The sequence below is a fragment of the Trachymyrmex cornetzi genome, unplaced genomic scaffold (assembly GCF_001594075.2).
Source record: "Trachymyrmex cornetzi isolate Tcor2-1 unplaced genomic scaffold, Tcor1.1 scaffold92, whole genome shotgun sequence".
In the NCBI taxonomy this organism is placed as follows: domain Eukaryota; kingdom Metazoa; phylum Arthropoda; class Insecta; order Hymenoptera; family Formicidae; genus Trachymyrmex; species Trachymyrmex cornetzi.
In genome coordinates this window covers 2,245,450-2,269,553 of record NW_017300267.1, presented here as the reverse complement: position 1 = coordinate 2,269,553, position 24,104 = coordinate 2,245,450, and the positions used below count along the sequence as shown (strand labels likewise).

At 31.0% G+C, this 24,104-nt stretch overlaps 4 protein-coding genes and 1 pseudogene across 14 annotated transcripts in view; 4 read left to right on the top strand and 1 right to left on the bottom strand.

Moving 5' to 3' along the window:
• The first annotated feature begins 2,701 nt into the window (after positions 1 to 2,701).
• On the top strand, positions 2,702 to 3,110 carry LOC108769576 (putative gustatory receptor 28b). The gene is made up of 3 exons (XM_018520612.1): positions 2,702 to 2,770; positions 2,850 to 2,939; positions 3,021 to 3,110. Exons 1-3 carry the CDS (start codon positions 2,702 to 2,704, stop codon positions 3,108 to 3,110), a joined length of 249 nt encoding a protein of 82 aa, XP_018376114.1.
• A 4,068-nt stretch (positions 3,111 to 7,178) lies between these two features.
• Positions 7,179 to 8,288, top strand: LOC108769520 (uncharacterized). Its single transcript, XM_018520539.1, has one exon. It carries the CDS (start codon positions 7,179 to 7,181, stop codon positions 8,286 to 8,288), a length of 1,110 nt encoding a protein of 369 aa, XP_018376041.1.
• Positions 8,289 to 8,408: 120 nt separating this feature from the next.
• On the top strand, positions 8,409 to 8,833 carry LOC108769519 (putative gustatory receptor 28b). The gene is made up of 3 exons (XM_018520538.1): positions 8,409 to 8,477; positions 8,554 to 8,643; positions 8,720 to 8,833. Exons 1-3 carry the CDS (start codon positions 8,409 to 8,411, stop codon positions 8,831 to 8,833), a joined length of 273 nt encoding a protein of 90 aa, XP_018376040.1.
• A 3,636-nt stretch (positions 8,834 to 12,469) lies between these two features.
• LOC108769573 (putative gustatory receptor 28b) lies at positions 12,470 to 12,901 on the top strand (annotated as a pseudogene).
• A 3,835-nt stretch (positions 12,902 to 16,736) lies between these two features.
• Ndae1 (Na[+]-driven anion exchanger 1) overlaps positions 16,737 to 24,104 on the bottom strand; it is a 61,387-nt gene continuing 54,019 nt past the window's right edge. For 9 of the 11 annotated variants that reach the window (XM_018520684.1, XM_018520688.1, XM_018520678.1 and 6 more), the window contains 3 exons: positions 21,316 to 21,500; positions 20,089 to 20,203; positions 16,737 to 17,308 (listed from right to left, as the gene is read on the bottom strand). In XM_018520684.1, the coding sequence (XP_018376186.1) occupies positions 17,231 to 17,308; positions 20,089 to 20,203; positions 21,316 to 21,500 (378 nt within the window). In that variant the 3' untranslated portion in view covers positions 16,737 to 17,230. Of the gene's footprint in view, positions 17,309 to 19,959; positions 20,204 to 21,315; positions 21,501 to 24,104 lie in introns of all 11 variants that reach the window. The other 2 variants (XR_001940555.1, XR_001940556.1) reach the window with 1 other exon arrangement.

Sequence of the window (24,104 nt, the reverse complement as noted above, 5' to 3'; positions counted from 1 at the left end):
TACTTTTTTTCATTCGGTGAGAATAATTAGGATGTAAGTAATTTAATATGAATTAAGTTTTTTAAAGTTTTGATTATTTCTTTCAGCTAATTGGCACAGTGACGACATATTTTGTAATACTTGTGCAATTTCGAATAGGAACCTTGAGTTCATCGATCAATGCAAACTTTACAGAGAGCAATGTAACTGTACAAGGATAAATTTAAAATAAGGAGCGGAGTAATAAATTAAAGATAAGAAAAAACATATAATGAGAAATATCGAAGCCTCTTAAATTGGGATTTTAAATCCAATTAAATGCAATTTATAAACACGCAAAATTTCAGTGTGTCGATTATCGATAGTTCTAATATTTATACTTTTTTGAGCGAGTCATATCGTATTACTTTCTTTTGTTAGTCTTTTCTTTTTTTAGTCAACTAAAAAAATCCTATGGATTTTTGCTTGAACTTTAAAATAAAAAATTTGAAAATTTTTTATCCAGTGGTCATTTTTTGCGAATTCTTCCAATAAAATTTCTTTGAAGCATTGTAATTAATGGATAATGAAATATTATTTATTTGATTCATATTGATCTGTCTGACTTTCAGGTATAAAGTTCGTTTTGAGCTAAAAAATAGGTATTCAGTCCAGAGGTATACAGTGTGACAAAGTTGCAGGGTCTTACAGACCTTGCTGCAGGCTTAAAGGAAACCAAAAATAACAACAGCCTGCTATGGTTATCTAGCATTATAGTTGGAAGAATTACGAAGAACGTATTATCTTGTGTATATCATGTGCGTGCGTGCGTGTGTGTGTGTGTCATATATACAGTTGATAAATATTCCAGTTAATATCGTTCTAATAATAACACTGTGAAAATCGGCTATTCCCATCGCAGGATCCGTGTCGATTGAAACAGAGATAAATTATTGACATTATGTTCCTTATCACGCATTTTTAACTCTCATTAATTTAATATTTAATAATGTTTTACAAGGAGACATGAAGCTTGCGAGAAAGGTATTTGCGAAAGCATCGCTACATGCTCAGTGCTACTTTGTATGAATTATAAAGCGCAACGTCAATCTGGACACACTGGTAGTGTCCTGGCGCTAAGGTATTACAATATATACGTGAATATTTACCGGATTCGCAATTAGATGTATACGAAAGTTCGAACGGTCGTAATCAATCTGGGTACAAAGCAATTGGATAGACATCGATAAAATAAAACGGACGCCTCTTAAATTATCAATTTATGAATAAATGTACACGTGAAACGTTTTAGTAAGAAGACTTGTAGTATATAAATTTAAACAAATCTTTATATACAAATGTCTTAAAAAAAAAGTTAAAAAGAATTGAACTAAAAGTTTCCTAAAGAAAACATTTATAATTCATAATACACAAGGCAATATGAATAAATTGACAAGACCTAATGAAGAGAAGAAGTAGATATAAACTTAGAATTCAAAAATTATAGAAGAAGATAGTCATTGCAAAAATGTCTTCGATTAATAATTCAAATTTTGTGAATTTTAATAAAACCTCCAATTTCTTTGGAAATATAAATAAAAAAAATTCTTATGCGGGAAAAAATAATGAACAGAAAGTGAACAAAACAAAATCAGAGCTACATCAGGATTTATTTTGGACGTTCAGAATATTGATAATGTTCTTCAAGCTTATCGGTCTCGCTACATTCGCTCACCGAATCGTGATATACAAAAAGAGAACGTTATACACATTTCAATATTCGAAAATAGGAATCGTTTACAATATTGTGCTGAGTAGCTTAATAGTAACTTGCTACTATATATTTATATCATACGTACTTAGTGACGATTACTATAACGAGACGAATTTGACTGTAGGCATCGAGTTTCTGCGATTTGTACTAGGTGCCCTATCGAGCTGCGTGACTTTGATTAGCTACTGTATCAACCAGAAGCCTTTGGTACGGATCGTTAATCGATTAATCACTATTGAGCACGAGATAGATCGTATGTATGACCTATATTATCCGCTACGACGACAGCGTGTTTTCTACACTATGATAATCGCTTGTATCTTGAACATTTGTCTGCTGATATTGGTCCTGTATATTGATACCCTCCAAATGGGCCTAGATGTATGGCTGATGGAAGATCTGCTGACATTTCACGTGAGTTGGCTACTGATGCAGTACTCTCTCTTGGTGACAGTCATTCAGACGGATTTCGCTGATGTGAATCGAGCAATACAAAGCCTCACCAGGATTAATACACCTGATCTTCGACTGCAGTCTCTCTACCAAACGCGTCGTATCGTAGTCTACAATTCGACCTTTCATCAACTGTTGCAACTGCGAGATGTGCATTGTCATCTCTGTGAAATCTCTGAGGATGTGTCGAGTTTCTATTCATTACCAGTAGTATACGGTATCGTTTATTTCTTCCTGACACTCATATGTGGTGGTTATAATATTCTTTTTCCTCTGTTGACTGAGATCTTCGATTATGTGTATTTTATTGATGGCATCGTCTGGATAATATTTGTGATTTATCCCATCTTTCTCCTCACCGATAGAATTACTAGGATTTTAATCGAGGTAGGATAATCAATATAATAAGATCGCATTTTAATCATATCATTTTAATCAATGAAACAAAATATTTTTAGCAGTACATAAAATCCCAAATATTTTACGAAATATTTCAATTATAAATTTATTGTATAGATGAAGAAGACGGGCAATATAGTGCATGATCTTTTGAAATGTGCAATCGGGAAAGAGACAAAAACAGAGGTAAGAAACAAAGTTAGATAAAACTTTCTCAGAAACGATACGCATCGATATAACGATATTTATCATAAATATGTTACAGCTCAAGAAATTTTCGCTTCAATTGTTGCAACTCAAAATACAGTTTACAGCTAACGGATACTTCACGCTCGATAATACTTTTTTTTATTCGGTGAGAATATTTAAAATATCATGTAAGTAAATTAATATAAATTAATTTTTTTTAATTAATAATTATGATTATTTCTCTCAGTTGATTGGCACAGTGGTGACATATTTGGTAATATTTGTGCAATTTCAAATGGCAAGCTTGTTTTCGTCATTCAAACAGCATTGTAACTAAACAGGGAGAGATTTAAAATAAGAAACGAAATAATAAATTAAAGATAAGAAAAATTTATAATGAGAAATATCGAAGCTTCTTAAATTGGAATTTAAAATCCAATTAAATGCCGTTTATAAACACGCAGAATTTCAGTTCTAAAACTTCTTATTGGGTACTTTCCATTTGATGAGACAAGTCGACACAAGTGTTCTTCTATCTGTGTCATTCTCTGAATGTCAACTAGGATAGAACGACGCTTGTGTCGACTTGTGTCATCAAATGGAGAGTCCATTGTAACTTTTTAATACATACAATAAGTTCTGATTTATAAAATTAGAAAACAGAATCTGTAAATATATGTATTGTATCTAAATTAATATTGTTAATTAATATATTTAACAATTAAATTGAATAAGACTCGATAGAATAAATCAATTCATAATATTGTAACGATATATGTATTAAAAGGGTAGATAACCAATAAGAAACAAGGAAGAAGTTAATGATGGGGGAGCATTGGGATTGCGTGAAGAGGGGGAATTTCAGAGACAAACGGAATCAGTAGAGATCGGTAGAGCAGACAAGAAACAGAGAGCTCGAATAGATTAGAGTGTTCTTAAGAAAGTATAGAAGACCTCGAGGATTAACTCTCCATACATTGGTGGCCGAAGATGATTCCATTCATTGGTGGCCTAAGACGATTTCATACTTGGGACCTAACATACGACCCCGCAGAGCAGGATGTGTCCATACGCATAGAAGGATGCTAAGCAGCGCAATCAGGAAGGCGAAGACATTGCTCGGTGTCTTGGGGCGAACGGCGAAAGCCGTTTTAACGTGGCTCATCTCTTCCCTCCACGCAAGCTCAAGAACGCCATACAGATACGTAGAAAATAATCCTTCTATTAAATTATCGTCTTGCGAAATATCACGATCGATGATACGAACGAAGGTTCATATTTATATCCGACACGAGCAAATTAGTCACGATAGATTATAGACTGTATATATTATTGTGCGAGCGAATCAAATAGAAATCAAAAGCTGTTCGTTGAAGATAATAAAAGCATTGTAATTATTCAAATCAACTAATTCTGTGATATCGTTATATTTTATTTAAACTGACGCAATTTCATTTCTCTCCTCTAAGAAAATCGTATGTCGTCAATTGTAGATTAATGTGACGTGAAAGAAATTTGATAATATTATAGCCATTTTCATAAAGCTATAAACGTTACAATATTAATTTTATTTAAGTAAAAAACTATTGGAAACCAATATTGGAAACCAATATTCGGCGATTTTTAGTAATTAATATCTTATCAACTATATTACGAAAATTGCAAAATGGTAGAAGACTTTTTGACTCAATTTGATCCTCTCTACATCAGCACATGAAATATTTGGCGATTATTATGGGACATCCTGTATGGGCACACATTTTGTGATGTATGTATTTTGTAATGAGGAACAGTAGTAACTATTTCAGTTTTAATTGCACATTATTTGTTTAAAGTAACACAGCATGATTAAAGATATAATGACAGGCATTAGCTACTTTCCTCGTCAACTCGGAAATTAATTTCGGAGACGCAGTTTTTTCTACCTAATGACAACCATTTAATACTACGTCGGCGAGTATAGCCTATCCACCTTCGTTGCGATACGCATAAAACCGTAATCTTCGAAGATCACTGGGAGAGGGTATATTTCTCCTAATTATCTCATTGAAGATAACCATTGAAACGCATTAGTGCATATATCATACATGTTTTATTAGATTACTCTTATACTATACATTATATTCACGAATTTATAATTTTAATGTTTATTTTCGCACCCAAGATACCTTCTCTTCTCTTTCGTATTTGTCTCATTACGATAGTTAATTTAACTCGTGATATTACTGCGGTAGTTTAATAGAGTTAGCGTTTTAAGACCGAAATATCATTTTGGCGCGCGTTTTTGGGGACTACACGCGTAGAATATAAATTCACATAAGAATTATACAAGCATTAGATCCAGCTAGACCGTTTAGGCGTTGGTTTCTATGGTTTGTGTTATCACATATACGGTCTTATAATATATTAAATAATTGTACTGTTGCACATATTTGATACTCAAAAGTACCATTATGAACATTCATTCTTATGAACAGAGAGCTGCTTCCGTTGTTGTCAATATTAACCACAATACAAAATATTTTCTTATTTAACTTAACTTTAATTTTATATTTGTGCGGAAAAGTGCTTGTAGGCAATCCAACTCTAGGCAATAATACATGTAGTAGATCGGGTAGAGTCGGAGGTAGCTGTATCGTGGTTAGGTCGGTGGTAGGATCGTGATTATATCGGCGGTAGGGTCGTGGTTAGTCGGGGGTAGAGTCGTGGTTAGGTTGCGACCGGAACATCTGTTAATTACGATCAAAATGTAAGGCATCGTATTGTTGTCACTTACTACTTAATGGTCGCCACTCTGTTTGATCTACATAACAAAGAAGGTACAGAAGCTGTGTCCCTGTACGACCAAAATAGAAACTGGTTTTCTCTTCCTTCCTTCCTTTTTGTCAATGAGTGGAATTATCACTGTGCTCGTGCCTTCTGGTGACCAATCAAGTATAATGCTCTGTCGCTGCGTCGCTGTAACTCGGTATCAGATTTATCTGTATGAATGGACAAGAGCACAATCACTTACACAAGTATAACTATCAATCGTATACATTTAACAAATGTTTTTTACAAAATTTACGGGGCGGATGTATTGCTTTAGAACGAATGTTGCATCATCCTCTTAACTAAATCCTAATAAATTTAATTATATGTGTACTGTAATAATATTTGTACATGTACAATCCTTTATGTATCATTTTTTACTGTTTAAATAATAAAATTTTATTTATTAACTGTAAACCTATAATAATATGTAGATTTTTCAAATGTGTCGATTTTCTATAGTTCAAACAATTATACCTTTTGAGCGATTCATATCGTATTATTTTTTTTTGTTAGTCCACAGAGTCAAGTGAAAAAATCCTACGGCATTTGCTTGAACATTAAACTAAAAAAATTCGAAAATTTTTTATTCAAAGTGGTCATTTTTTGCGAATTTTCCAATAAAATTTCTCTGAAACATTGTAATTATTTGATAATAAAATATTATTTATTTGATTCATATTGATCTGTCTGACCTTTGGGTATAAATTTCACACGTTTTCAGCTAAAAAAATATGTTTTCAGTCCAAAGATACAGCGGGACAAAATTGCAGGGTTTTACAGATCATGCTGTAGCCGGAAAGGTAAAAATAATAACAATAGTCTACTATGGTTATCTAGCATTACAGCTGGAGGAATTAGGAAGAACGTATTATCGTGGATGAATATCATGTGCGCGCGCGCACGCTTGTGTGCGCGTGCGTGCGTACTCGCGCGCGCGTGTATCATATATACAGTTGAGAAATATACCATTTGATATCGTTTTAATAATAATACCGTAAAAATCAGTTATTTCCATCGCAGGATCCGTGTCAACTGAAACGGAGCTAAATTATTCACATTATGTTCCTTGTCACGCATTTATAATTTTCGCAAATTAAATATTTAATAATGTTTTACATACGTGATGCTTGCGAGAAAGATATTTGTGGATATATCGCTACATGCTCAGTGCTACTTCGTACGAATTATAAAGAGCAACGTCAATGAGAATACACGTGAATATTTACCGCACACACAATTAGTTGTATACGATGTTCAAACGGTAGTAATTAACATGAATTCAGAGCAATTGGAAAGACAGGTATCAAAAAACAACACAAACGCCTCTAAAATTATCAATTTATAAATGATGTATGCGTGAAACGTTTTAGTAAAGAAGACATAAAGTATAAAAATTAAAAAAAATCTTTATATACAAATGTGTCTTGAAGAAAAAAATATTAAGAAGATTGAACAGAAAGTATCCTAAAGAAAATATTTATAAATTATGAAATACAAGGCAATACCGATGAATTGACAAGACCTTATGAAAAAAAGAAGTAGATGTTGACTTAAAATTAAAAAATTAAGGAAGAAAATAGTCATTGCAAAAATGTCTTCGATTAAGAATTCAACTTTCATGAACGTCAATAAACCCAACTCCAATTACATCGGAAATATAAATGAAGAAAATTCTATTGCGGAAAAAGATAGTGAACAGAAAGTGAATAAAATAAATTCAGAGCTACATCACGATTTATTTTGGACGTTCAGAATATTGATAATGTTCTTTAAGCTTATCGGTCTCGCTACATTCGCCCACCGAATCGTCATATACAAAAAGAGAACGTCATGCACATTTCAATATTGCAAATTAAGAATCGCTTACAATGTTGTGCTGGGTAGTTTAATGATAGCCTCGACCTATGTATCCGTACCGCACAGACTTAGTTTCAGCTATCAGGACCATATAAATTTGACTGTATACATCGATGTTCTGCAAACTGTACTTGGTGCCCTGGTGATCTGCATAATTTCGATTAGCTACTGCATTGGCCAGAAGTCCTTGGTGCGGATCGCCAATCGATTAATCACAATCGAGCACGAGATTGATCGTCTGTATAATCTATATCATCCGCTACAACGACAGCGTATCTTCTGCATTATGATCACCGTTTGCATTATGAAGATTTGCCTGCTGATACTTCTCTTGCTCATGGAGTTCCTGGCCTATCGTTCGGGCCCAGCCTCATGGTTGACTGACGTTTTGCCGGCATTTCATGTGGGTTGGCTATTGATACAGTACTTCCTGTTGGTGACGGTCATTCAGACAGATTTCGCTGATGTGAATCGAGCGATACAAAACCTCACCAGATTCCATACACCTGATCTTCGACTGCAGCCTCTCTATCAAACGCGTCGTATCGTAGTCAACAATTCGACCGTTCATCAACTGTTGCAACTGCGAGATGTGCATTGTCATCTCTGTGAAATCTCTGAGGATGTATCGAGTTTCTATTCACTACCGATACTATTCGGCGTTGTTTTTAACTTTCTGACGCTCATATGTAATGGTTACTATTTTCTCTTGTATCTGTTGCTGAGTGATATCTCAAATTCTTATTATGGTATTATTTGTGTCATGGTCCGGATAATAATTCTGATTTATCCAATCTTTGTTCTCAGCAATGGAATTACCCGGATTTTAATCGAGGTAGGATAACGAATATGATAAGATCGCATTTTAATCATATCATTGTAATTAACGAACCAAAATATTTTTAACAGTACATAAAATCCTAAATATTTTATGAAATATTTCAATTATATATTTATTGTATAGATGACGAAAACGGGCAATATAGTGCATGATCTTTTAAACTGTGCAATCGGGAAAGAGACAAAAACAGAGGTAAGAAACAAAGTTAGATAAAACTTTCTCAGAAACGATACTCATCGTAACGATATTTATCATAAATATGTTACAGCTCAAGAAATTTTCGCTTCAATTGTTACATCGCAAAATACAGTTTACAGCTAACGGATACTTTACGCTCGATAATACTTTTCTTCATTCGGTGAGAATAATTAGAATGTAAGTAATTTAATATGAATTAAGTTTTTTAAATTAATAGTTTTGATTATTTCTCTCAGTTGACTGGCACAGTGATAACATATTTGGTAATACTTGTGCAATTTCGAACGGGAAGCTCGAGTTCATCGATCAATGCAAACTGTACAGAGAGCAATGTAACTGTACAAGGATAAATTTAAAATAAAGAGCGGAGTAATAAATTAAAGATAAGAAAAAACATAATGAGAAATATCGAAACCTCTTAAATTGGGATTTAAATTCCAATTAAATGCAATTTATAAACACGCAAAATTTCAGTTCTGAAACTTCTTATTGTAACTTCCTAATACATACAGTCAGTTCTGATTTGTAAAATTAGAAAACAAAACTGTAAATATATGTTTTGTATCTAAATTAACCCTTGAACACCACACTGGATTACGGTAATCCAGTCCGTTTAAAAAAACGCTCGGCGTTTATGAACGGTCAGAAGTGTGGAGTGGTAGCAAAGGGGGGGAAAAAACTTTCTTTGCATTGATGCATTATATCTCGGGATAAAAGCAAAAGGAGACTCCAGAGTTACCATAACCCATGTGTAGTGAAATCAGGTGGCGAAAATAGTGTGGTGTTCAAGGGTTAATATTGTTAATTTATTTAACAATTAAATTGAATAAGACTCGATAGAATAAATCAATTAATAATATTAATTTTACTTAAGTAAAAAGCTATTGAAAACTATAATATTCGGCGATTTTTAGTAATTGATATCTTTTTATCTATTGTGAAAATTGTAAAATGGTAGAGGACTTTCCGACTCAATTTGGTCCTCTCTATACCAGCACATGAAATATTTGGCGATTGTTCTGAGACACCCTGTATAGGCACACATATTGCGATGTATGTATTTTGTAATGGGAAATAGTAAATCTTTCAGTTTTAATTGCATATTATTTATTTAAAACACATTATGATTAAAGAAATAATGACAGGCATTAGCTACTTTCCTTGTCATCTCGGAAACTAATTTTCGAGACGCCTTTTTTTCTATCTAATCACAACCATTTAATACTACATCGTCCTATCGACCTTCGTGAATTTCGCTGCAATACGCATGAAACCGTAATCTTCGAAGATCATGAGAGACAGTATATTTCTCCTAATTATCTCATTGAAGATAATCGTTGAAACGTATTAGTGCATATATCATACACGTTTTATTAGGTTACTCTTACTATACATTATATTCACGAATTTTATTATTTGCACGTTTATTTCTGCACCTAAGATTGCGATATGCTTTCCCTTCTCTTTCATATTTATCTCATTACGATACAATACTCTTGGCTCCAAATATTACTTCATACACAATTAATATTGTGTAACCTCCGCTTAATGAATATATTTAATGTATGATTTTAAGTAAATCATATACGCAGGTTTTGCATTCTTTACGTAAAAATATACTTAAAAGTACACACAACAATATTTTCCAGTACAATGTAAATGTTTCATATCGTTTTAACCAAGGATGGGAAGTAACATGTAATGCGGCCGGTTCTACTATAAGAATTGTAGACGGTTGTGTGGGGTCTAAAATCATAAAGAATTAACCAATTATAGTCGATTATTCTACTCATATTTGAGTCTAATTGATCAATTTCCTACGACTTAAGATTCCAAGATCGTCTACGACTGTTATTGTAGATCACACATTATCACACGTTATGTCTTATAGCAACAATTTTGTATCTATTGTAATCATTTTATGTAGATTATAATTTATGATGGTGCTACTTATTACACACACAGTGACAAATCGATTCAACTCAATAATTTTATTAATATTAACAGTAAGAAGCTGAAAAATTATAACTGAAAATTACCCCCTCCTTCTATTTTTTTTCTGATTTCCGCGGCGTAAATCCCAGCGCAGCATATACTTATACCGAAGTTACCCCTATAGTTCATAAATATTCCAATTGATATCATTCTAACAACAATACTGTGAAAATTGGCTATATCCATCGCAGGATCCGTGTCGACTGAAAATAGAGTTAAATTATTGACATTATATTCCTTATCATGCATTTATAACTTTCATAAATTTAATGTTTTATAATGTTTTGCAGACGTGATGTTTCCTAGAAAGGTATTTGCAGAAGCATCGCTCCATGCTCAGTGCTTTTTCGAACGAATTATAAAGCGCAACGTCAATAAGAATACACGTAAATATTTACCGGACACACAATTAGTTGTATACGACATACAAACGGTCGTACTTAATTCGGATTAAGAGCAATTGTAAAGACAGATATCAATAAAATAAAACGGACACCTCTTAAATTATCAATTTATGAATGATACATGCGTGAAACGTTTTAGTAAAGAAGACTTAAAGTATACAAATTTAAAAAAATCTTTATATACAAGTGTCTTGAAAAAAATAATATTAAGAATTGAACTGAAAGTTACCTAAAGAAAATATTTATAAATCACGAAATATAAGGCAACATAGAAAAATTGACAAGACCTAATGAAGAGAAGAAGTAGATATTAATTTAGAATTCAAAAATAAAGGAAAAAGATAATCATTGGAAAAATGTTCTCGATTAAGAATTCAACTTTCATGAACGTCAATAAAACTTCCAATTTCTTTGGAAATATTAATAAAGAAAATTCTTTTGCGGGAAAAAATAATGAACAGAAAGTGAACAAAATAAAATCAGAGCTACATCACAATTTATTTTGGACGTTCAAAATATTGATAATGTTCTTCAAGCTTATTGGTCTCGCTACATTCGCCTACCGAATCGTCATATACAAAAAGAGAACGTCATATACATTTCAATGTTCCAAATTAGGAATCGTTTACAATGTTGTGCTGACTAGTTTAATAATAGCTTTGTACTGTATGTCTATACCGTACATACTTAATGAATACTACCATGACAAGACGAATTTGACTGTAGGCATCGAGGTTCTGCAAAGTGTACTAGGTGCCTTGGTGAGCTGCGTGATTTTAATTAGCTACTGCATCAAGCAGAAGTCCTTGGTGCGTATCGCCAATCGTTTAATCACCATCGAGCACGAGATACAACGTCTGTATGATTTATGTTATCTCCTGCGAAGACAGCGTATCTTCTACACTATGATCATAGTTTGCATCTTGAAGATTTGTCTGCTGATACTTCTCCTGTTTACTGATATCCTGGTCATCCAAATAGTCCGATTCTCATGGTTGACAATCGGTCTGCTGATATTTCTCGTGGGTTGGCTACTGATACAGTACTTTCTGTTGGTGACGGTTATTCAGACAGGTTTTGTTGATGTGAATCGAGCGATACAAAATCTCACCAGGATCAATACACCTGATCTTCGACTGCAGTCTCTCTGTCAAACGCGTCGTATCATAGTCAACAATTCGACCGTTCATCAACTGTTGCAACTGCGAGATGTGCATTGTCATCTCTGTGAAATCTCTGAGGATGTGTCGAGTTTCTATTCACTACCAGTACTATTCGGCATCATTTTTGTCTTTCCAACACTCATATATAGTAGTTACTATTTATTCTCGCCTCTGTTGATGACTAATGACATTTTAAACTTAAATTATTCTTATATTTTTAATCTCATCGTCTGGATGATATTTTTGATTTATCCCATCTTTCTCCTAACCAATAGAATTACCAGGATTTTAATCGAGGTAGGATAATCAATGTAATAAGATCACATTTTAATCAGACGGTTTTAATCGATAAAATAAAATATTTTTATTAGTAAATAAAATCCCAAATATTTTACGAAATATTTCAATTACAAATTTATTTTAGATGAAGAAAACGGGTAATATATAGTGCATGATCTTTTGAAATGTGCAATCGGGAAAGAGACAAAAACAGAGGTAAGAAACAAAGTTAGATAAAACTTTCTCAGAAACGGTACTCATCGTAATGATATTTATCATAGATATATTACAGCTCAAGAAATTTTCGCTTCAATTGCTACATCGCAAAGTACAGTTTACAGCTAACGGATACTTTAGGCTCGATAATACTTTTTTTCATTCGGTGAGAATAATTAGGATGTAAGTAATTTAATATGAATTAAGTTTTTTAAAGTTTTGATTATTTCTTTCAGCTAATTGGCACAGTGACGACATATTTTGTAATACTTGTGCAATTTCAAATTGGAAGCTCTCGTTCATTGATCAATGCAAACTGTACAGGGAGCAATGTAACTATACAAGGATAGATTTAAAATAAGGAGCGGTGTAATAAATTAAAGAAAAGAAAAAACATAATGAGAAATATCGAAGCCTCTTAAATTGGGATTTAGAATCCAATTAAATGCAATTTATAAACACGCAAAATTTCAGTTCTGAAACTTCTTATTGTAACTTCCTAATACATACAATCAGTTCTGATTTATAAAATTATAAAACAAAACTGTAAATATATGTATTGTATCTAAATTAACCCTTGAACACCACACTGGGTTACGGTAACCCAGTCCATTTGAAGAAACGCGCGGCGTTGACGAACGGTCGGAAGTGTAAAGTGGGAGCAATGGGGGAAAAAAATTTTCTTTGCATTGATGCATTAAATCCTGGGATAAAAGCAAAAGAAGACTCCAGGGTTACCGTAACTCATGTGTAGTGAAATCACGTGGCGAAAATAGTATGATGTTCAAGAGTTAATGTTGTTAATTAATTTATTTAACATTTAAATTGAATAAGACTCGATGGAATAAATCAATTAATAATATTAATTTTACTTAAGTAAAAAAGCTATTGAAAACTAATATTCGGCGATTTTTAATAATTCATATCTTTTTAACTATTGTGAAATTTGTAAAATGGTAAAGGACTTTTCGACTCAATTTGGTCCTCTCTATACCAGCACATGAAATATTTGGCGATTGTTCTGAGATACCTTATATAAGCATACATTTTGCGATGTATATATTTTGTAATGGGAAACAGTAAATCTTTCAGTTTTAATTGCACATTATTTATTTAAAGTAACATAGCATGATTAAAGACATAATGACAGGCATTAGCTACTTTCCTTGTCAACTCGGAAACTAATTTCCGAGACGCAGCCTTTTCTACCTAATCACAACCATTTAATACTACATCGGCGAGTATAGCCCATCCACCTTCGTAAATTTCGCTGCGATACGCATGAAACCGTAATCTTCGAAGATTACTAGGAGAGAGTATATTTCTCCTAACTTATTGAAGATCACCGTTGAAACGCATTAGCACACATATCTCATACACGTTTTAATAGATTACTTATACTATACATTATATTCACGAATTTTATTATTTGCATGTTTCTTTTCACACCTAAGATTGCGGCATGCGTTTTCTTCTCTTTCGTATTTATCTCATTACGATACAATACTCTTGGCTCCAAATACTACTTCATACAGAGTTAATATTGTGTAACCTCCGCTTAATGAATATATTTAATGTATGATTTTAAATGACTCATATACGCAGGTTTTGCATTCTTTACTTAAAAGTACAACAATAATTTCCAATATAATGTAAATATTTCATATTGTTTTAACAAAGGATGAGAAGTAACACGTAATGCTGCCAGTTCTACTGTAGGAATCGTAGACGATTGTGGCATCCAAAGTCATAGAAAATTGACCAATCCTAGTCGATTATTCTACTCGTATTTGACTCTGATTAACTGACGTTATCATTACCATCATGAAAAATTATAAAATAATTATCAAATTGTTATTATAGGAAAAGTAAAGGTAACAGTAACGGCTTTACAAGTAACACCTTATTTCCTATCCCTGGTTGAAATTGTAGGTTTTCCCTTGAGCCTTTCTACCAGTTAAATATATATACTGTAAAACGTAATCTCTTTTATTCCATGGCATTAAAATATATTTTCTCGAACTACCTATTAGCAAAAAAATGGCTATATAAAAAGATATATCACGAATATTTTTCCTAATTATTCAGTTTTCTAAAAATTCCATGTGAATATTTACGCGATAAATGATTGCATTTTGATAATTAGCCGAATTGAGGAGTCAAATTTTTGCGAATGAAATCCTTAATCGATATATCTATCGCCGATCGTTTGAGAAAAGATTTACTCGTTTTTCTATTTAATACATTCCGGATTCGTACAAGTTACTTGTTAATGCAAATATTCGATCAAAAAACATTAAAATTATAATTTATTTCTGTTATGTTGTGTAAGATTAATATAAAGAATGGATTATAATTTATATGTAATAAATTATTTTTTACTATAAACTACATTGAAAAGTAATTTCTTTTAAGAATAGCATATACTTATAAGAATTTTCATTTAATTAATTTAAGTAACAAACTTACTCTTAATTAAGAAACAACTGCTTATATTATTTAACAGATTATCTTAATTGCTATTTAGGAAATAGTTTATGGTTAAATAATCACCTAATAAATATTATCCCAGAAAAAAAGCAAGCGTCATTTTGATATCAGCTTGCTACCAGGGATGTACGTAGACTGTACAACGATTGATGGTACCTTTTCTCTTTAATTACGAACAATAAAAGATATCCTTCAAGGGACTGTTTTTATCACTCTATACATCGCATGTATATCTTCATAATTGGTAAAATTTTTGTAAAAAAGCTTGCGAGAAATTAATTTCACTATAATTAGAATCTTTTTAATATTGTCACAATTGGATATGCCTCAATATTAAAAAAGTTATAGGTAATATTAGAAAATTTTGAAATTCATCGCGCAAAATCTTGGCTAAACTAAAATTTTAAGTAGTAACAGAAATCTGATATGTATCTTTTAATAAGTATGTTTGAGAATAAACTTTTTGATCTAAACTAGTAAAGTATTAGTAAGAAATTTTTTTCAAGTTAGTTTCGATTATTTTTATAAGACAAGAGATTATTTTATGAGAATGTTTCGTAGAAGATTGTTTCACACACACACACACACACATAATTCTTCATTAAAAGGCCTCTTGTAAAAGTTGCAAGATAATATTAAGTATTTTTTTAAACCAGAAAAGTCAATATTATTCTGTAATTTGGGGATAAAGAACAAATTTATACGTATTTTTTTTCCCGTTTTTTGTTCTTCAAATAGTTTCCACAGTTTTTACCGGCCCTCAAGATATTGTATTAATCTTATTAGAGAAAGTGAATAAAAAATATTCAAGCGTAATTTTCCTCATAAAAGGGATTATCAGAATATTTTTTTCTTTTTAAAGTGCATAACCAGCTTGCAATAATGTAAGAGCTATCCCTCGAAGGAAGTATATATATTCGTATTACAGATTGTGGGGTTTCTTTGGCATATATACACAGTATCATTACAAAGTTACTTGAACTACTTAATCGCTATATGCAGGGCCATATATTATTGCACGATAACAATATTCTTGATTAATTTTTATAATTCATATAATATAAAAACAGAATTTGACATATATGTTAAACTTACAATTATAGTTATCAATATTCAAATATTCGAATAATTACAACTTCATACACACACTGGCTTATTCGGCTCATGGTATTTGGACATCTGCGCAATACTATGCTACTATTATTATACTATTATTTATTTCATACATATATATAAGAGTGAAAATTATCGATATTAATCATTCGAATATTTGAATGTGTTGGAGTTTGAATAATTCGCCAGAAAGAGTGATTTTTCGTAAAAATTCTAATTTTACTTTGCAATTCGCATGTTTTATAAATACCACGTATGTATTCGTTTAGTATCATATCACGATTTGAAAAAATGTGCGTTTTTCACAACTTTCTAGCATAATTCTTATTGATGCGTAGATCAATAATTGTCGTTAATCTAGAATTCTCGATCATATTATCTAAAGAAGATACATAGCAGTATAGAAGATCTTTTTAGATTTTATCGTATTTTATTTGCCATTGTTACACTAAAACGTAAAAACATCTATACGCTATTATTAATGTTTTTCCAATTATATGGAATTTTTTTCCATTTCTTTTTTTCTTTCTCATTTTTCATTTTCTTTCACATATCATTGCAATTCACATGCAATATTAATAAAGTGAAATTGGTTGTTACATCAGTAATTACTAAAATAGACTGTTTTGCAATAATACATACGACTACCTTATCGGGGATGAGAAATAAACTTTCATAAAATCACAATTAAATTTATTGGATACTATTGGCGAAACTTTGAATGGTTGAATTGTTTTTATGTACAAACACGTTGAGACTATGAATGATGGATCTCATTTACAATTGTGTATAAGTTGTAGTGTATTCGCGAAGGGCGACACGCATGTTCGTTACATATAATACAAATATAATACAATTAAACGTAATAGATAAATGATAGGAGACATTTGTAGAAGGGTACAAATTTATGGGAATTAAATGGCATGATCTATGACTCTCATCTTATGTATTATATGTTATGTCGGTTAAATGTCAATTTATAAGAAAGAGATTGCAGAGTAAAAACTCTAAATATGAAAGTTTGAAACGATCGAATAAAGAAATGTATTCATTGCATTAGCATTTGTGTGTTTTTGCTATCCTGTTGTTAAACGGAAGTTTCGGCTGAAGTAGTACCATTTGCTTTTAAAGGACTGATGCTTTCCTTGGATCGTATTAAATCTACCTGAAATATCGAATTAAAATATATATTAATTTTTTTAAGTTAATCCTTACGACTTCTTTTAATAAACTTCTTTCAATAATCTTCCTTATATGTTTTTCCTAAAGAAAGCGAGTAATATGTAAAATATTGTAAAATATTGAATTGCGTTTATTGATTAATTATGATTTCGTAAATTATGTAAGAATTTATAAAATTTACATATTAGACGTCATATAATTAGAAAGAGATACAGATATTTTATATGCGACACATATATACATTATATATACTATATATGTATACATACACAGGTTGTCCCGTCTAAAGCCTGCGGCACACCATTTTTGCGTATTTACTACCGTATTGTGCCTACACCGCAGCTAATACGATAGCAATTACGCAAATCCAGCTATAAGCAATCCAACAGGAAAAAAAAACATTATCTGCCACCGGCTTTAGATGACTATTTTTCATATCTTTGAATAAAAAAATATCTTTAGACGAAGATTGAATGACTTATTAGGGGATAAATAAAAATTAAATAGATTTTTCATTATCAGTTGACATTTATGACAATTTTTTAAATAGAATAACGTAATTTTTTTTGTATATTATTTTTTCTAATTATTCTAAATGTAAAAGTAAAGATAGAAAAGAGTATAGATATTGAAGAATCTAAAAAATCAATGGTTTACGAGATTTTTTGTATTTTATTCCAGTATATTTTTGATATAAAATATAAGTATGTTTTAATAAACTATTAATTTTTTTTGGCAATCGTACCTTAATACCCAGCCAGAAATGATAATGGAATTGATGTCGAGTAAAAATCGTTAAATTATTAAATTGACATCGAATCGACATCGATTTAATGTTGAAATGTATACAGTACGATACTGTATACACTATTATAAATACATGTACGTATATGCTATATTTTTCGAAAATTATTTTTTACTTATAATAACATCTTTTTCTTTTTTGATATCCCATAATGGACCAATTTTAATGACAATTTTATTTTTATAAATTTAGGATAATAAATTTTTTATATACAGGGAGAAATTTTTATATTAAGTTTTAATACAATTTTAAATTACAATTTACTATGTTTTGTATTTTCGATGGACTCTCACAACATGATTCCGACTTAACTTTTACTATGGTAATATTAATTTTTATCACATAAATAAAGTAATTATTTTGTTAAGCCATATTCTAACATGAAAACAGTTAATTTTTATTATGGTACGCAAACAAAATTTGCTAGATATATTTGATTTGTAATAAAAAATTTTTACTAAGGAAAAGTGTAAACATTACGTTATATTATTGTTTTTAAAAAAATAACTATAGCATTTAAACTTATAATTTACATGAAGATCGCAGCTACTACCACATTATAGTAATTTTAAATATAAAATTTTCTCCATGTATGCATCTCGTCGATATAACGAAGAGATACAATTTTTAATGTTCATGCAAAAAGCGACTAAGGCTGAAAGCAATAAAAGAAAGGAACATGCAATGAGAGAGAGAGAGAGAGAGAGACGTTTATCTCGGTTTACGAAATGAGAAAATGTTGTATTATTCTGTTTCAATACTAAGTATAAGGATATTCGGGCCTATGACGGTTAAAACTAGATCTTTTTTGCCTAAATAATTCCCAGTGAATTATCTATATCCTGTATATGCATATATATCATATTTTTGTAGTTATTCAAACTGCGCGCTGAAATTTTTCCGGACTTTATCTAACGCAATTATATAAACTACTGCAATAATATCACAAGTTAAATTAAATTGACAATGTGCTGAAAACCTTAAATAAATGTATTGCGAAAAATATTATCTCGGCCAAGAATTGAACCGAAATTTCTTGTATTCCGTTCATATATAGGATATAGATAATTCACTGAGAATTATTTAGGCAAAAAAGATCTAGCTTTGACCGTCATAGGCCCGAATATGCTTATACTTAGTATTTAATTTCCTGTCGGTCCGAACAAAAATCTTATTATTGTTTATTCTGTTTCTCCGTAAATTTGTATATTGTGCTTTGTATTTCTTTGTCAATTATTAACAATAAGCTGCACGGTTATTATTTTTATTTGAAGAACTACAGATAATAGTAATACTAACGTGAAATACAAACAGATGAAATGAATCATAGCTAACGTTTTCCCAGATCGTTTAATTGTTCCTATGAACAATGAGCTAACATATGTATCTCTAAGAGCATAAGCAAGAGTTGCAAAATTGAATCTCATAGACAATCACGCCATGAAAAAGGCAAAACGTAATTAATTATATGACCGTACATGATAAACAGATTCATATAACAATAATTTTAATTTAAAAAAACGTTTCTTAATTTATATTTTCTTGAATATTTCGCTGATTTCGCATAAATACAACGGTGTAAATTTATGGGGAAGTAAAAGAATAAAGACTGCCATGAAATTCTGTTTATTCGTGAATATTTTAATACGTTAATATTATCATTAATATTTTATATACGTTTAATTTTTGTTGTCATGATGTAATAAAAAATAATTTTTGTCGTCTATGAAAATCCATGTTTTCTACAATGAGTCGTCCGCGTCTGAATTTGTTTTTTACGTCGACTCGACGAGGATTGTCATGCCATCCTCGTTTGTAAATTTACTCACAGCAGCGGTGCATGGGATATGTTGCATGCCGGTATATTGGTGCTCTTGCTGTGTGTCTTGCCATATGAATTGTCGGTTATTTGGTGATGGTGTTGGTAGTTAGAATTTAGAGTCATTTACGTGTGTCACCTTGATCGAGATCCCACTGTCATCTTCGTCCTCTTCGGTCATTGTCGTCAGTCTCGTTGTCTCGTCGGCCATCAACGCGTTGTCCTTCTTTGGATGCTTCTTTTGTTTTCCCACACTGCATCAGACAATTACGCGAACTTAATCAGTTTTAAAAATTAGATGATAACAGTTTGATGTTGATACTTATATTATTCTTTTTTCTTTTTACTCGAAAATTATTAATATTATAGGATCATTGTCGTTATTATAAAAAAAATTTGACATTACGATAGAATATATCTTAACTTTATTGCTTTTATATTTTATAAGAAATATTAATTTATTATTAAAGATAATATTAAAATCTATGTTAAAAAGTGTGTGTCAAATTCTATAAATGTGTGATCGTGCTTTTATTGAAAATAATTATGTCAATTTCAAATTATGTTTAAGTTCTTCAACTAAATTAACTAAGGAACGATTTGATTACAGTTTAACGATTGCCTATTTGTTTTCAGTTGTCGTAACGTTTTGATTTTATACAATCATTACAATATCTTACTTGAATGGAATTTATGATGAGCTTCTGTAAATATTCAATTATAAACGACCAAATAAACGAGCAAATACAAGATGTTTTATTTAAAATATTTAATATTAATTTAACATACTAATAATAAGAATATAAGAATAGACGTTTCGATTTACAGTTTTCTTCTTAATATAATTAAATAAATCTATCTATTTCGCTTGACAAATGCTACAAACCGAAAAAAATTCCATGTCAATTATTAATTTGTCGTTTGTAATTGAACTGTTTTGCTGTGCAAACTTCAAGCGCTATTTATTTATATTCTTTGTTTTATTCTATAAATATATAACCAAGATGATGAATCGTCAAATTTAAAAAAGCTTCCTCGTAAAAAATTCTTACATTTTAGAAAAATAAGACATACAAATATGTAATAAAATTTGAAAATATGTCAATAAAATATATAATTTCGTGTTAAAGTATCATTATTATAAATAAAATAAAGTATGAATAGTAAGAAACACAATATCTTTAAATGAAGATGAAATAAATAATTTAAAAAATTATTAATTAAAAATCATTAGATTAATTTCATTAATCAGAAATTGCTTGAAAGTTTTATATAATCGACAATTTCAGTTATTTCATTCCATGTTTTATATTTTTATATAATCTCTCCAAAAAATGCATAAAACTATTCGAAATTCAATACCTACTTGATTAGTGATTTTGACTGTTTCGTTTTTTCGTTGCCTTCATTGACTTGTTGCCAGATACCAGTTTTATTCACTTCTTCGCTGATATTGATACTCGCTAAAGGAATCTTCATGATGTTCCCATTAGCTAAAGAGATCTGAATGTTCCCTGCAGGAGGTCCATATCCCATCGTTTCGTTGTGATCCTGCAGTACGAATGAAACAATAATTTGAATCTGAATCTTGATATGTGCGACGAATTTCTATCAGGCCATGCATAAATTCAAGCGAACTTTGCGTTGCCTTCGAACTGCTGGGAAGCAGGTGAAATACGTTGCTTGCCAGCATATTTTTTAGTCGATCAATTATACAATAATTATACGAGGAAGTAATAACGATCAGACAGGGGCGTCACGTAACACTATGAATAAATTTACAAGGGTGTGACTTGGCGTGTAAATAAGTCTAACAAAGAGAAGAATGCACAATAGAAAAATCAGTGCGACGAATTTGTGATGATAGAATTATATTAGTTGTTTTTTCTTCTTTTTCGAGGAGAGGAAATAATTTTAATAAATAGCGATTCTGTTCACCTTGAGAGTTACGATCATAATTTGTATCAATATTTTGTATTATTTTATCCGTGCATAACGGTATATCAATTAATAATAATCGACATTGATATTTATATTTTGTGAGAAACTACAATACCGATATTTACAATACTAAATTTGAAACAAGTATAATATAAATGAGTAAAGGCACATTTTGATATTTTAACAATTGTCAATACTGTTTTTCATAGTTTGATGATTGAACATCGTGCAATTATACTGTGATATTGTTTTAATTCTCAATTATAAGTATAAGCTGTAATATATCCTTGCTACGTAATTTGCAGAAAATTCATAACATGCTGTTATTGTATTCAATTTAGCGGCGCATGATTACTATTGAAACGCATATATCGCAATGTGCATCGTCGCGTTCATTTACCGAAAAATCTCTTCGATTACAAACGGACGTAGGATGTTCGCTGAATAGTTTATTTGCGAAAAGAACATGTCGACTATATGCGACGAAACTACGGACGTGCACTTATGGTGACGTACCGATGACAGGCGGAGGATTCGACTGGCGTTTTTTTTCGTTTGCGATTTCCGTATTGATATCTCCGTGTTTGTCCGGCTCGTATGTGATTTCTTTCAGTCGCTCTCTCATTTTCTCTCGCTGAATCGTCACTCTCCTCCGTGAGTCATGATGTGCTTCCGTTCAGTTATTCTGTCTTTAATTGCATTGTTAACAACGAACGCACGCAATTTGCTGTTCACGGTGCAACGCTTCACTTAATCACTCGCTCGCGTTAAGATAATTTCAAAAATATTGTATTCCTTTTACTGGTATTATTACCGTACCGTATCATATGAAAAATTACACATAACAATAATTGTACTGTTTTATGCATATCAAATTTTAGCTTTTATCTTCGTAAGATTATGATAAAAAATATTGTTTCTTCGTTTTCATTAATTTTTAAATCAAAATAAAAAAGAAATTAAGAATTAAAATGACAGTTAAATGGAAATCTTTTTTAATAATGAAGTTCAGTATAATAAATATGTAACAATACTTTTGCAGTTTAGCTATTAAAAGATTGCAATTCTTACATATGTAAATTTAGTTTGTATATTTAAATTAAAAATAAAATTAAATGTGCAATCCAAAAAGCAGAACAATACATTAAAAATGAGATCAATTTTATAATAAGTAAATTGAGTGTTAATTATCACGAAACTTATAAGCTTATTTTATTATTTTATATTACTAACATAATATTTGCATTCTTTGGGGCAATAAAAAATTTTGATATTTGACTATTGTGAGAGATAAGTAGGAGTACTCAAGCAGACAAACGTGTAAACTATTATACATGAGTCATTAATTGTGTTAGGAGATACTGGAATTATAAAGAGGTTTCGTGTGTTTCGAAACAATAATGTATTTTTACATGATAAGATACGTGAACTGCGTGAACGACGGCGCATTAAATCGATACAAGAGTCTCGAATGGTTCACAGAAAAGGATATTAGCGACACGGTGATGTATTAAATGCAACAACACTTTGTTTCGCCAAGTCGCGAATATCAATTGCGATGTGTCGATCGCTACTCGATGAATATTTTCGTTGATATCATTTGGATGATAGGACCTGCTTTCCGTTTAACCAATTAACTAAGAGTATATTAAAAAATTCGTAATGCTGCGAACGTGTACTCTCCCATGGTGAACTGATCATGATTTTTATTTCAAACAGCCCTTTGTTTGCTGTAATGTTGGAATGTATAAATTATAGAAGAAGTGCTACATTAATTTATTCGAATGTATGAACAAAAATGATACAATATTGCTTACCTTGCAACAATAATTTTCCTTAACTACCGTTAATAGTTTGCAATGTCGTGCTCGATACGCGCGACTATGCTTGTAATTATTATACTCGTAAGAGTATTATTTAATTATTATTCAATTATATTTTATGGCGTAATAACGAAAATTGCATTTGCTTATCTCTATCTTAAATTCGCCTAAGATTATATAACCAATATATGTATATATAAACAAAGATAATTATGTATAATCCCCCCCATCAAAGACATCACACATCAAAGAAGACATCGATAAAAATTTATCGCGCGCGGTTCACCATTGAAGAATAATCTGGAAACTTGGAGCGAATTATTGCACAAAAAATAAAATTTCGGGTAGTCGCCGACGTGTTCGAAGCGCTCGCAAAAACGATCAACACTTA